This window comes from Enoplosus armatus, chromosome 15 (genome assembly GCF_043641665.1).
Source record: "Enoplosus armatus isolate fEnoArm2 chromosome 15, fEnoArm2.hap1, whole genome shotgun sequence".
Lineage (NCBI taxonomy): Eukaryota > Metazoa > Chordata > Actinopteri > Centrarchiformes > Enoplosidae > Enoplosus > Enoplosus armatus.
This window is the reverse complement of record NC_092194.1, coordinates 20,990,938-21,005,450: the sequence shown is the minus strand read 5'-3', so window position 1 is coordinate 21,005,450 and position 14,513 is coordinate 20,990,938. Positions and strand designations below refer to the sequence as shown.

At 44.0% G+C, this 14,513-nt stretch overlaps 1 protein-coding gene across 1 annotated transcript in view; it reads left to right on the top strand.

The window, feature by feature from the left end:
• syne2b (spectrin repeat containing, nuclear envelope 2b) overlaps positions 1-11,434 on the top strand; it is a 114,127-nt gene extending 102,693 nt beyond the window's left edge. Inside the window, exons 113-129 of the mRNA XM_070920766.1 lie at positions 534-696; positions 2,797-2,984; positions 3,133-3,283; positions 4,335-4,517; positions 5,305-5,442; positions 5,566-5,760; positions 5,923-6,214; positions 6,791-6,859; positions 7,297-7,397; positions 7,522-7,651; positions 8,018-8,229; positions 8,319-8,519; positions 8,652-8,780; positions 9,186-9,377; positions 9,925-9,999; positions 10,554-10,603; positions 11,107-11,434. Of these exons, the coding sequence (XP_070776867.1) occupies positions 534-696; positions 2,797-2,984; positions 3,133-3,283; positions 4,335-4,517; positions 5,305-5,442; positions 5,566-5,760; positions 5,923-6,214; positions 6,791-6,859; positions 7,297-7,397; positions 7,522-7,651; positions 8,018-8,229; positions 8,319-8,519; positions 8,652-8,780; positions 9,186-9,377; positions 9,925-9,999; positions 10,554-10,603; positions 11,107-11,317 (2,680 nt within the window). The 3' untranslated portion in view covers positions 11,318-11,434. The remainder of the gene's footprint in view (positions 1-533; positions 697-2,796; positions 2,985-3,132; positions 3,284-4,334; positions 4,518-5,304; positions 5,443-5,565; positions 5,761-5,922; positions 6,215-6,790; positions 6,860-7,296; positions 7,398-7,521; positions 7,652-8,017; positions 8,230-8,318; positions 8,520-8,651; positions 8,781-9,185; positions 9,378-9,924; positions 10,000-10,553; positions 10,604-11,106) is intronic.
• The last annotated feature ends 3,079 nt before the right edge of the window (positions 11,435-14,513 follow it).

The following is a 14,513-nucleotide window of genomic DNA, read 5'->3' as shown; positions in this document are numbered from 1 at the left end:
TCGCAGCCCATTGGTTCCCACTGACGACATTCATCTTTAAAAATATTGTTTTGTTTTTAAAAAAGCAGCTCAGTTTCCTAAACAGCTGCTCACTGTAGAATTTATCAAACAAACAGGAGATAATTGTGCATTTGTGGAGGACTATTTCCGGCGGCGGATGAATCCATATTTGGTGCTCTAGTGAGTATTTGGGGCAGCAGGACGGTGTGTGTGGGACTGAATCAAGATAAACTACAGTGTGTGTGTTCATGGTGGTAAAGGAAACACTGATGAGTTCTTATGACTCAGAGGATGAAGATATATCAGGCTGTGACACACCGATGATACTTCAGATACATTCACTGTTGGTTTTATTGTTTTGATGGAATTTGTTGACAGGAAGAACCTGTTGATTGAGGAGTCCGTGCTGTAAAAACAGTTTGACTGATCTGATGATCGTGTGTGTAATCTTGATGTTCGTGCTTGTTCAAAGCAGTTATGACCAGCGAAACTCCAGCGCCGGCTTCTGTAACGTGACATTTTCCTCTCTGCAGGGTGAGGAAGCTGAAGGAGACGCTGGTGACGGTGCAGCAGCTTGATAAGAACATGAGCAACCTGCGGACGTGGCTGTCTCGCATCGAGACGGAGCTGGCCAAGCCGGTGGTCTACAACGTCTGCCACAGCGAAGAGATCCAGAGGAAACTGGCTGAGCAGCAGGTAGGCGAAGACGCACTCATTGTTGTTTTAGTGAGATGTTTGAGCAGCGTGTTGTTATATATTATATTTATATTATGAAAGTGTGTATGAAGTTTCAAACCGGCCAAATGTCTAGTAAATGAAAAAGTGGAGCTTTCTTCAGTTTAGCATCTTGGTGACAAAGACCAGGACTGAAAGTCAAGCCAGCTGCGCTTCAGGTTTTTAACAGAAAGCCTGCGTTACAAACTGGGGGGTGAGCTTGAGAGACATGCGCATTACTAAGTGGCAGAGGCTACTTGGTTGTGTCGTATTTAAAGCTTCACCAAACCAAAGAAAAAAGGGAGATCTCAGGAACAAGGGTCAAATAATGGGACACTTTCATGTTTCTGTGCGGAGGAACATTCAAATGGAAATTTACAGCAGTAAAAACTCCTGCCTCTATATAACTACTGAGGTAAAAGAAAAAGGGCTTAAAAGGGCACAGGGCAGAATGGAGACTCCACTTTGAGAGTAGACACTGCAGGGCACTTCGAGGGACACCCACTAATGACACATGCCTGCTTTTAAACCCTTTATGTTACGGCCACCCTACGCAGCATAATAACAGAAGAATAGAGTAATGTGTGCTGCAAAGTAAAATCTCCGCAATCTGCAGGAAGAGAGGCATTTGTGAAGGAGGAAGCTGTCACACTGAGCTGAGAGCCCAAAGAAAGGAAATGGACTTTAGCCTGGTAGTCCATTTGTAGTCTGCCATGCTGCTACTTTACCAAAAAGGGGAAAAGTTTCTGTTGTGAAGGGAAGTGGAGGCTCAGAGGGAGAAATATTCAGACAGAAGATGAATGAGATCTTTTAGGTAGCAGAATATCTTGATCAGATGTGTGCGTTTGTGTATAATCACACACTGCCTGCCAGGTTAGGGTGATAGGACACAAACACAGACATCATTGGCAGAGGACATTTTTCCTGTCTGCCCGTTGGACAGGGACGTAATCTCAAGAAAGAGAACATGTCTGAGGAAAGAAATGGTTGATGAAAGAGGGGGGGGGGGACAGAGAGCCGGGCCGGCTGATCGAGGCTGCAGCTCGCTCCATTAGTGGATGAGGGACGGCTGAAATGACTCCTGCGTGGATGGGCTCTTTAAGCTTTCTTCTGTAACCATGGCAACCCAGAGAGTGGCAACTTTGAACAAACAAGAGCCAACAAAAGTGCTGTCAGGCTTTCGGGGGGAGTTACGCCCTGACACTCTCACACACACCAAAAGCCCTCCGGCTGACAGCAAAAACCATCGAGACAATAGAAGTCATTGTCAATAAACACAACTTGTCTGTATCCATAATGGAACGATTCCATGCTAATGCTAACAGCGTGTTTATATATTAGCCTTTATAGCAATCAGTATACAGCAAATCAACACACCTTAGCAGGAAACGATGCAGTAGGTGCGTAACTGTCATCATCGTTCACACTTTATTTTAACTTTGCAGCTGTGAGCAGCATTTCCTCTGAGCATTGCTAAATGGAACAAGAGTCTAAATCAACAGCACATTGAAATAAATCTGTTGATGTAATGCAGAAATAAAACAGAGGAGCTACACGCAGATGCAAAAAATTCAAACAGCTAAAGAAAGAAAACAAAGTATTTCATCTTAACTCAAGGTCCCCTTACAAGGTTTTTCCAGAGCTTTCACCCTCAACATCATCATCCACAGTTGGAGTTGGTTCAGTGGTCATCATGTGACCTAAAAGTGAGACCTCGGTCACATGATAACAGGTGGTCGTAGCTGTGCACCTGTCCAGGCTGTAAACACCTGTTATCACATGACTGCAGTTCCACATTGAGCTATCTCCATGACAACTCCGTCTGCTGATGTAACAGTGAGATGTGGTTGAAGCTAAAAAGCTCATAACTTTGACATTCGTCTGGAGAGTTAATCTGGTTTATTTGGGCAGCTGAGAGCAACATTTGAACACATGTTGAACCCAAATGACCACACCAGGAGACTTCCTCCAAGCATATTGTTGTATTGATCCAAATACATTAGCTGCATGTGAGTCCATGTGACTTCCACTTACAAGCCCTGGTTTGTTTTACGAACTGTTTCTGTGCTGTTTGACCTGCAGGATCTCCAGCGAGACATTGAGCAGCACACGGAGAGCGTGACGTCAGTGCTGACGCTTTGCGACGTCCTGCTCCGCGATGCCGACGCCTGCGGCAGCGACTCCGAGAACGACTCGATCCAGCAGACCACCCGCAGCCTGGACCGCCGCTGGAGGAACATCTGTGCCATGTCCATGGAGAGGAGGATGAGGTGAGCTGAGTACTAATGCTTAATGTTGCCACAAAACAAACAGGAATCTCCTTATAAAGTCCTTATTTTCTCAGGTTTTCTCAGTTGACTTTTTTCTCACCACACAAAAAATGAAAAAAGGTGAAATGATCCCTTCTATTGTTTTCAGGATTGAAGAGACCTGGCGTCTCTGGTGTAAGTTCCTGGATGACTACTCTCGCTTTCAAGACTGGCTGAAGACAGCTGAGCTCACTGCAGCCAACCCGGACTCTGCCAACGTCCTCTACACCAGCGCCAAAGAGGAGCTCAAGAAGTTCGAGGTCAGCAGAACAGTCTCTCTTTCTTTTTCAGATGTTGTTGTTGTTGTTTCACATGATGATAGTTTGAATGGACAGATTTCCATTAGATTTACAGTGAATATTCACTGTAAATCTAATGGAAATCTGTCCAGTAGAAACATCTTGACCAGTTAGTTGTGCTATATACTGTAAATATATTACCTAATGTCATAAAGCAAAGAAGAATCTTAAACAACAGAAATTCAGCGATTATTTTAGTCCATAAAATTCTTAGAAAATGAATCGTCTGTCTTTTTGTTTTGTTTCCTCTTAAACTATGTCCAAAAATGTGTATTTTACATCTCTACACGGTAGAATTTGGACTCACATGTTCCCGTAATGGGCTGCTCCAAGTGTGGAACACCAAAAGAATTGTTTATTTTGTTAGAAAGTGAGACAAGTTCAACAGAAAGTTGAGATTTGTGTTCTACTTCCTGCCTCCTTTCTGCTGGGACAGATTTTAACCAATCGAACTCTCAGTGTCCCAGTCTGAGAGTCTCAGTTTCTGGTTCAGGTGTCCTGTTGCGCTGAGACTCCGAGGTAACCTTTGAGGTGTCAGTCGAGATTAGAAACACGGATTAGTGTCTGGTTATCTGGACTCTGCTGAAGTGCCCTCATCTCCACGGCAACGGGGATCCAGTGTGGAAGGTTTTGCTTACTAAATGCACTCCACCCTGTGGAGGACCAGTGACCTACATACTGACTGTCAATGACTTGTAATGGAAGCTGTGGGAGCGTAATCGCTAGAATCAGCAGTAGGATGTAGGTTCACGTCTATAAACTGACTGGAATCGGTTGTTAATCCCCCTGAGCAGCTGGTAGTGGAGGCCTGCCGTGTGCTTTGGGCCCTTTCAACTTGTCAGACTGCATATTGACCTTGTTTAAATGTTAGAGCATGTGTGCTTGTTTTGATTCTATCGATCCGTCCTCCCTTCCTCCCTCCTTCCCAAAGATCCAGGCTTGGCCCTCGGTCGTATCCTTTGGGACTCATTTGATTCATTTGTTCTCATATTTCTTCATGTTCCCCTCTCAGGCGTTCCAGCGGCAGGTTCATGAGCGCCTGACTCAGCTGGAGCTGGTTAACAAACAGTATCGCCGTCTGGCCCGGGAGAACCGGACCGACGCCGCCAGCAAGCTCAAAGTCATGGTCCACGAGGGGAACCAGAGGTGGGACGGCCTGCAGAAGAGGGTGGCGGCTGTTCTCCGCAGACTCAAGGTGAGACGGGGAGGTCAGAGGTCAGGAGGTGATGGGTTGATGTGACTGATGAAGGATATTTAGAACTGTGTCAGGAAAGTTAAAGTCAAATATCAGCAAGAGATGGATGCATTGGAACTTCAATACCAAGAAATTCTGCAAACTGCAGACAAAGTTTTTGTTCATGACCATGAAAACATAAAGAAATGAGTCAGATATCAGAGAGCAAACATCAGCACGTAACAAACCTTCCCGGCTGATCTGAGAGCATCTCCCCGCTCTCAGCTCGGCTCTAAGCCGTCAGGATTTAGGTCACCTCTCAGACGGTGACGAGGCACGAGGCGTCACGTTGGCGGGAAGCTGTTTTCAGCGCGGCATGTGGCACTGAGCAGATGGAGGACGTTTAGGTTGCTTTATAAAGACTGCATGTAATCAAAGACCTCAGCTGATTGGTGCTGGTTGACCTCTGCAGGCTCAGTGCCTTTAAGCCATACAACTACTGAGGTAGTCGTATTCACAGAACAGCAATATGCAACGGTGCTTAATGTGAAAATATACAACTTTCTGTAGCCTGCATTTTATTTAGAGTCTTGTTTTAACTGACCAGACAGTGAGGACCAGTTCTGTTTAGCTCTTGGTGATTTCCAATCAGTTTTTTTGTCCCTCTGTGAACCCTATGGATAATGGATATTAGTGTTATATTAATAATATTAAAGCTAATCACTGTAAATGAAATATGTCGTGCTACGATGGGCATCTAAACAGCATTTGAATAACGACGTCCGTCCTCCGCTCTGTGCCCCTGCAGCACTTTACCTCCCAGAGAGAAGACTTTGAGGGAACCCGTGAGGGGATCCTGGTCTGGCTGACAGAGATGGACCTCCAGCTCACCAACGTGGAGCACTTCTCCGAGAGCGACATCGAAGACAAGATGAGACAGCTGAACGTAAGTCTGCTCCCACTGACGCTTATAGTAAAGGTTTACCTGCAATATGTCATGGACATGTTGGACATATTGGACATTCTTAAGTGTCCCTAAAGTCAACGCGTCTTTTCCTCCCCCCTGCAGGGCTTCCAGCAGGAAATCACCCTGAACACCAACAAGATCGACGCCCTGATCGTGTTTGGGGAGAACCTGATCCAGAAGAGCGCTCCGCTGGACGCCGTGCTGATCGAGGACGAGCTGGAGGAGCTGCACTCCTACTGCCAGGAGGTGTTCGGCAGAGTGGCTCGCTTCCACCACCGCCTCGTCAACCGACGCCCGGTCAGTGCTACTTTCTTTTTATTGAGTCATTAACGGTCCGCATTCACTGTGAAAAGAACAACCGTGGTCACATGGATGACAAAAGAGTTGATGTCTGTCTGATGTCAGGAGCCTTTTGACCCTCTTACAAACCTTTGTCTTCTTCTTCTAATATTTCTTAAGGTCCTGGAAGAGGAGAGGGAACTGTCAGACCACGACGACTCACCTGATCTGACCAGCGGGACTTCCTGGAGGGAGGCGAGGAAGAAGGAGGAGGAGCCTCCGGCAGCAGGTGGAGTCTCGGCCGGACGGCAGGTCATGTGCCACCTCCTAGCGCCCCCTCTGGAGCGGTCGGGACGAGAGACCCCCGTCAGCGTGGACTCCATCCCGCTGGAGTGGGACCACACTGTCGACGTGGGAGGATCGTCATCACACGAGGAAGACGAGGACGTCACCTTCTTCAGCGCCCTGTCAGGTAATAACGCTGCTCACCTGCAGAACGTGGCGTTCACTGTTCTCGTCAGTTAATTATTTACTTGTGTTTTAGTGTATTAAGTACAATAAATTCACGTGTTGTTGACAATTTTCCAAACGGTGGGTGAGATACTGCAAACACACCATCATAGACGACAATGTTCCAGCTTTATTTTCTCTCAGAACTGATCTCATGTAGTTCAGCCGCTGCCAGGAAGGAAGAAGAACAAAGGAGCCTGTTACTAAAAACTCTCCTTAGTGTGGTGCGTTCAGTTGTCCTCAAACTGACAAAATCAAGCCCGGACTACGATGTGAATTGAAAAGTCAGAGCATCCTTGAACACAGCAACACAGTGTTCAAGACATGCTCTACCAAGCACCACCTGTCAAAGACTTTTACCAGCTTTAGAAGAATTTTAGAGGAAAAAAGGTTGAAAGTGGTCAACAATAATGTCAAATACTTTCACTCAGCCTCATCCTTGAAGTCCAACTCACTTTAACTTCTAATGGGACGTCAGGTGAAACGGCTTCACACAGAGCAGCTGGCAGACTCTGTTGACCTCCACTGTCTCTTACAGATGTGAAGGTCACAGAGAGCTCAGAGTTGTTTGTTAAAGCGACTGTCAGAGCAGTGAAAGCGGCCTCGGGTAGGCACTCTGCCCCCTGCATGCGACTGCCTCGCTGTGTGCTTATGGACCGACATCCCGTCTCCTAGCAACCCCAAACCCATCCAGTTGCACCCCACATCCCCGTCCTCACCCCTCATCTAAGTCACACCTTGTTTTTTCCCTGTTTTTGCACCATGAGTTACAGATGTGGCTGTGCACTACAACAGTTATAGTTTTTATTAAGATCAAATCTTTCTAAACTTGCATGGCGTGGCAGTGGATGCTCTTTTTAGGCTGTTTGCATGTATTTGGCAGATGTTTGAGTCTGCTGCATGCGTCAAATGGTTTCCTTTGTTTTCTGTGGTTTGTTTTTTAACCATGTTTGTGCTCTTGGTTTTGCCCCTCTCTCCATTTCTTCCCTCTTTCTTAATTTTACTCGACTTTCATCAAAACGTTCTCCGTCTCTCTCTCCTCAGTGAAGTCAGTGACCGACCCGCCCAGCTGGCACCAGCCCGGCTCCCCAGAGAGGAAACGAGCTCCCACACACACCAGTACTCCCTTCCACCAGCAGGGCTACGTGAGGACACACACACACACACACACACACACACACACACACACACACACACAGACTGAGTTTGGTCTTCACTGAAGATGAGTGTTGCAGGTTTAAGTGTGTGTGTTGTGCTGTGTGTGTTCAGGTTAAGCTGATGTCGGAGTGCAGCGGCAGCATCAACAGCCTGAAGAGAGTCAAGCTGATCCTGAACGATGAGGAGGAGCTGGAGGATCCGGGTCTGACCAGCAGCACGGCCGGCAAACAGACCAGCACAGGTACACGGACAGAGGACGCATTCAAGGCCCCGTGGAAATGAAGACGCTGCTCTTCTTTCTCAAGTGCCTTTTGTTTCTGGATGTTTGTGTTGTAAACCACACCGGCAGACTGTAGGAGAGGGCTGCAACTAAAGATTCTTCTCAATAATAAATGTTGTTATTACTTTGTGGATTAAGTGATTAATTGAAACCCAAAGATACTTGATTTTAAATTATATAAAGCAGCATATTCTCACATTTAGGAAGCTGGCTCCAGCAAATAGTTGACATTTTGTTTGATTATTGACTTTTAATCAGTCATCAAAATGTTGACTTATTGTGTCATCAGCACGGTGTTTCGTCACTCTGACTCCTGTTTCTCTGCAGGTGTGATCGAGCGCTGGGAGCTGCTACAGGTACAAAAGTTCAACGACGAGACGGACATCAAGCAGGACCTGGAGCAGTGGCAGAAGCTGAACTCTGACCTCTGTGATGTCACTTCCTGGTTGGGCAGGGTGCTGCCAGAGCTAGAGAGGCTGCAGCGGATCGCACCGTCCACCAGCATCCGAGACATCGAAGTCAACATCAGAAGACTAAAGGTAAAACTCCGAGAGCGTCTCTGAGAGCAGGTCAGAGGCACAGACGGCAAACAACGAATGTGAGAAATAACGGCCACTTCTTCCTCCAGGAGATGCAGAAGACCTTCAACAGCTACAAGTGTCTGATGATCTCCGTCAACCTGAGCAGCCGCCACTTCCTGCGGGGCGACAGCGCCGAGCTGCGGGAGCTGCGAGAGGCTCTCAGCTCAGCCAATCACAGCTGGACGCTGGCCTGCAGCGGCCTGGAGAGCTGGGAGAGGAGGCTGCACTCTGCACTGATGCAGTGTCAGGTTAGACATGGAGACAAATATAAAACAATAAGTGTGGTTCAGAATATGTGATCTGACTCTTCACATTTAAACACGTCGAAAGACAAGCAGCTCCTGCGACCTTCGCCCTCTGACCTCTGCGTTCTTCTTCAGGAGTTTCACGAGACGCTGCACTCCCTGCTGCTGTGGCTCGCTCAGGCCGAGAACAAACTCCGCGCTGTGAACGTCAGCGGCCGGTCGACATCACGCTCCGCCCTGCTGGAGCACCGCGACACGCTGACGGTGAGCAGTCATTCCTTCCATCGCTGCCTCGGCAGTTTAATACTTTAGGTTGTTTTTTATAGAGCAAACATGTTCCAAAATGTTTCAGTAAACTGAGGGGAAATTTGTTAAATCTATATTTTGAGCAGTTTGGTTTAAATGTCTAGATAGTTATCGTTGCATCGCCAGCTTGTACATTTAATTCTGCACTGTGTTCTTAAACAAACATTTTATGATTATTTCTCATGTAAAACCTCCTTATAAACATATTGGTCTTTGTGACGAGGCTGAATAGAAACGTGTTTATTTGGCTGATAATTCCAGATGTTACACAGACAGCAGTTAGAATTGACTGGCAGTTTATCGAACAGTGTTCAGCCCCAGCCGTGTGCCGACTCCTGTACTCTCTGTCGCCCCCTGCTGCAGACTCTGCAGGAGGAGCTGTGCGGCCGCCAGCGGCAGGTCTCCTCGCTGCAGGAGATCTCCTCTCAGCTCCTCCTCGAGGCCACCAGAGAAGACAGCGTGGAGGCCAAAGAGAAGGTCCACGTCATCTGCAACAAACTGCGTCTCCTGCTGCGACAGGTGGCTGCGGATCTGCACGCGCTGCAGGGGAGGCTGGTAGGTCCTGCACGAGGGCTCTGCTGCAGTTTCTTACGCTCGATGAGCGGCTGTCTTTCCTGCGTGTTAAAATTAGAAAGTGACAAAAATGTAATGTACAATCTTTTTATTTAAAAATAATAATAATAATTTTAATACTAATTTTCAAATGCATACATTTTTAATGTTTAATGTAGAGCTGTGTAATAAAACACAACATCAAAGAAACTATGATGTAATGCGCCTCTCCCTGATTTGCCTTTGTGCTCAACCAAATCACCAAATCCTGAAATGTCCTCCTGGTTCACTGCAGAAGGTCCCACTTTATTTTGTCATTTCTGAATCAGTTCTGAATCATTTCCCAGACGTTTGCTATTATTTATAATATCTTCGTCAGTGCGCAGCAGGTCAGCTGCAGGGTGGCTATTCATATCACCACTTCACCGACATGCGGGTTAGGGTCAAGTCCGCTAAATAACATAAATAAAAGAACAGTAGCGTCTAGCGCTCTGTGACCTCTGAACTGGGTCGCTCTTATCTGATGGTCTGTTTGCTGTCTGTGTCTCAGGAAACCTGCCCAACCAGCTCTGAACTGGACAGCATCGGTCTGGGAACACTGGGCTCTCCTCTGCCGCTGCACAAGGTACACCTGAATATTTACCTGTGGTTAGACTCTCACCAGCACCTACAATCACTCAGTGAGGTTGTTAGTTTTCAAAGGTTTTAGTCATATTGCCTTCAAAAATTGACAGTGGTGCAGAAAGACTTCAGATCGTTTAATTAAGTAGAAGTATCAATACTACTCTGTAAAAATACTCGATAACACTCCTGCATGGAAATGTTAAATATCAAAACTAAAAGTACTCATAATGCAGAAAATGTCCCCTGTAACTGTCCATCATATCATTACTGATGCAATCAAAGTGCAAGCAGCAAATATTAAATATTTTAGATTCTCCTAATGCATCATATTTAATAAGCTCATAATACGTTCTTTCATTCCACCACTAGAAATCCAGGAAAAGTTATTGTCACTTAAATGATGTTAACATGCTTATAATTAGCATGTTGTCTTGCTACATTGGCAACATGCTAACTTGATCAGGTCACGTGCTGAACATGTTCATGAGGCCGCTTACTAAACATGAAGAAAGTCATTTCAAGTGATCAACACCTTTGGCTTGTTTGTTGCTGCAGGAGGGGGCCGCCCTACAGGCAGCTGCAGTCGGACCACCAGCGACGAGGAGGTAACTTTTACAAGCCAGAACTTTGTGTTTTGCTGGATTTTTTTGTAAAATGACCTCGAGGGTTCTGTTCACCCAAATTATAACAAACATTCTGTAATTTACAGATGTTTCTTTGGTAGAAAGTAGTGTTAATGAACGCTGTTCACGGTGCGTTCTGTGGATTATCCTGAGTGATGGGGGGACAATGTTGTGGGAGAAGCTGTCGCATTAGAATTTTTTTAAATGTTATGTTCATATGTAATGTAAATATGTAATTTGGGTGAACTGACCCATTAAAAACACTGACTCTTATATATGACCTTGACGATTGTCTTCTAGCTTCAAAGTCCAATTACTACCTTTTTTCCAGAGCTTTCAACTTCATCTCAGTCATCCTCGGCGGGAGGAGTAGGTAGAACTTGAGATGCAGTTGAAAGGTCAGAAAAGGCTAGTAAGTGGACTTTGAGTTAAGTTTAAAAAGTCCAGAATGAATTTTCACCCTCAACAACTATGTTCACATCCAGGGAGGAGAGGAGAGATTCTTCCCCACAACGACCCCTCTTCTACCGGGTCCTACGAGCTGCCTTCCCCCTACACCTGCTCTTCTTCATGCTGCTGGTTCTGGCCTGCATGGTGCCCCTGTCTGAAGAGGACTACAGCTGCACACTGTCCAACAACTTCGCCCGCTCTTTCTACCCCATGCTGCGCTACACCAACGGCCCTCCGCCCACATGAAAGCTGCCGTGACGTGCAGCGGTGCAGTTAGAGGAAAAACTGAAATCCAAAATGAACCCCTTAACAGTGTTAAGGTGGAAGTTCAAAGACACCTTCTCCCTTCCACAAAAAGACGCACCGCCCTCCATGTCTGAAGGCCTCATCTTATGTGTTTTGACTACATTTTATTGGTGTATTTAAAAATGTATTTATCGTTTGTGAAACTCCAGTTTTAAAAAAAAGAAGCCATATCACTGGTTTGTTTTAAAGTTTTGTCATTTTTTTATATGTAGATTTGCCATCTAACGTCCCCGCCGAACATGTTCAAAATACGGTGCAAAGAAAGAAAAAAGTCTGGATTTATTTTAATATCTACAGTATATTTTCATTTTTGTACTTTCACTTTAGTCTGTGGGATCGAAATTGAAGGGTAAAGGACAGTTATTACCAAAGCATCCAGAAATCAAGGAGTACACCAGCCATTTTCTACCACTGCAGCTATTTTTACCGTTTTTCATAGAAGGCATTCACTTGTTAACAGATTTTGTACTGAAAAGAAAAGGTGTGTTGTTTTGATTTTGTTTAATTTAGATATTTAAGACTTGAAGATATGAGGTTTTTTTAAATGATGGCAGTGACTCATCTGCAGACATGCCTTTCTGTAGCCAACAGAACTACCACACTTTATCAGATGATGTTGATGAACTTTGTATATAAGGGCAAACTTCTGAGAAAGAACTAAGTAAATTATTGTTTCTGCGTTTGAGTTCGAGTGTGGCACTGAAACCTATCAAAGTAATTTAAAATGGGGCAATAGTTTGAATTGCTTTTATTTTGTATATTTGTGGTTTTCAAAGTCATGCTGGCTAGTTACATAGAATTTTGGCACTCCCTTTTTTTGAGAGCCGATATAATGAAATAACATATTTTCCTATGATTGTGTAAACTTTATGGCCAGTGTTTTGGAGGTAATTTTTGAGTATTTTAGCAGATCACTGAACATCAAAGTTTTGTTAAAAAAAAAAAAAAGGCACAGATCCTCAAATTAAAGCTGCATCAGGTGATTCTTGACCACTAGGGGGCACTGACAGAAACACATCCTGATATATCAATAGCTATCAAAGTGCTTTTAGCTAACGTAGTAGAATAAAAACGACCTACTTCACACTTACTTACCATCTGGTCTGAAAAGATCTGTACAGCTACAGATGTAGGAGTTCATTCTCAGTGTGTGTGGTACTACGAGCGACATTTTCACATTACATTTGACTATCGCTTAAATACGTTTTAAAGGGAGTTTCTTTTCTTTTTTTTTAGACTTGATGCAGCAATATTACTCTGTCCTGTGTTGAGAGAAACAGCAGCAAACACACATCACACTGCCATTCAGCTGTTTAACAAAGACCACATGGCTACAACATCATCTTATGTCAAAAAGTCTAAACTCTACCCCTTAAGAATAATTTTATGTTGTTCATTACTTACCCAACGCTGTCCGAATTGGCCCCGGGGAGAAAAGGCCTGCAGGCATCAAACAGGTTAAAACAAAGGCAGATAACACAGTTTGTTGTAATACTGTAATGTGCAACGTACTGTAATGTGGGATTTACCTGAACGCTGCTTTAACACTCTTCAGTCGTACAGTTGAAGGACTGATGTAAAATCTAACAAGCCAGGCTTGAAGTAGAACATGAATGTAAGTGATCCTTCGGGCATTGAATGTAGCTGTGTACATGCACAATCAAAGATCATTAAATGTACGTAATTTACATTGTTAATATTATTGATCTTAAAATGTTAAAGAGTGAACGATTTGATTTGAAACTCAGTGTTTGATTCTAATTTGTACATAATCTCAGCCTCACACTCTGCTCAGAGCGCCAGCAGAAGAAAAACAAACAACAAAAAGTGTGTTAAGTTTGATTTATTTTGTGAACTCTTATTTATGGGATGTATAGATTGTCATTTTTGATTTGACAATAAACCGTGTTTGCCATGATTTGCGGCCGTATGTTTATTGTGTTGCTGGTCGGAGAAAGACGCCGGCTAAGAGCTGACGGGTTTGACTTCAACAAGATCTGAGAGCTGCATGTGTGTGTTGTGCACAAACCACCAACAGAAACATTTTCCACATCAGATTTGGATGAGTGTGTGTGTGTGTGTGCATGCAAGTACAAGCCACAGACATCAGGAAAGAAAGGATAGTGAACATGTATCTGTCTAGTAGCAGTGGTAGTAATACTCTGGCAGTAAGGATGAATTTACACTGACAGAGACGTGGCACAGCTCATGACTGGACGTCCAAAAAGGACCTAAATGATGCGTTTGACTGTTCACTGTTTCAGTTTGTTTGGCCCAATTGAAAAAGCCATTTTCAATTGGGTGGTACCAAATAACTGTCTTGTGATTAATGATAAAAATTAAACAAACCCAAAACACGAGGCTTTAAACGTGCAAGAAGACAAATAGTTTAAGAACTTAGAGCCAACAGTTCATAATGCCAGAAAAGCCAAAAACAACAAATCAAGCGAGTGCTGGACTGATGCTCATGTTCAGCTTCATGTTATTCATTTCAGAAAGTGCATAAATTACAGCGAAGAACACTGATGCTGATTCATCATGTTCAGTTACTTGGATGAATGAAGGTTAACAAAACCTTTAATAAGAAAACCTGAACCCAAACAAGCCAAACATAAAAATGCATATATACTTTGTTTTTCTTTGTTGCTCAAAGAGCCTCAACCTAAACAGTAATTCCTAAATCAGGGAATGTTTACTAGAAATATTCGAATATGCCTAATTACTTTGAAATCAATATATCTGTAAAGTCTGCAACGTTCACTACCTGCACTAACGTGTGATGTCCACTGTGAGAATCTTTTTCCAAAATAATTGCAAATAACTGTACTTTAATATAGTCTGTAAACAGTCAGTCGTGTGTTTATTGTTGTTTTCTGTTTTTTTAAAATGACGTTCAGATAAAAAGTAGGTTGTATAAACATCCTTAGATGGTCGCAAAATAAATAAAAAATATTTTTTTCCATTTTGCTTTCTTTGCTGAAAAACAAACAGTCTGAAAAAAGCTAACATTTAATTATACATTTGGCAGGTTAGCTTGTTCAGCTATACACTGATGTTAGCATATCAGCATGCATTAACAAGGTAACATTTAGCAATTTAGTACAGCTAAGCTAACAAGAATTCAGTCATTAGTATT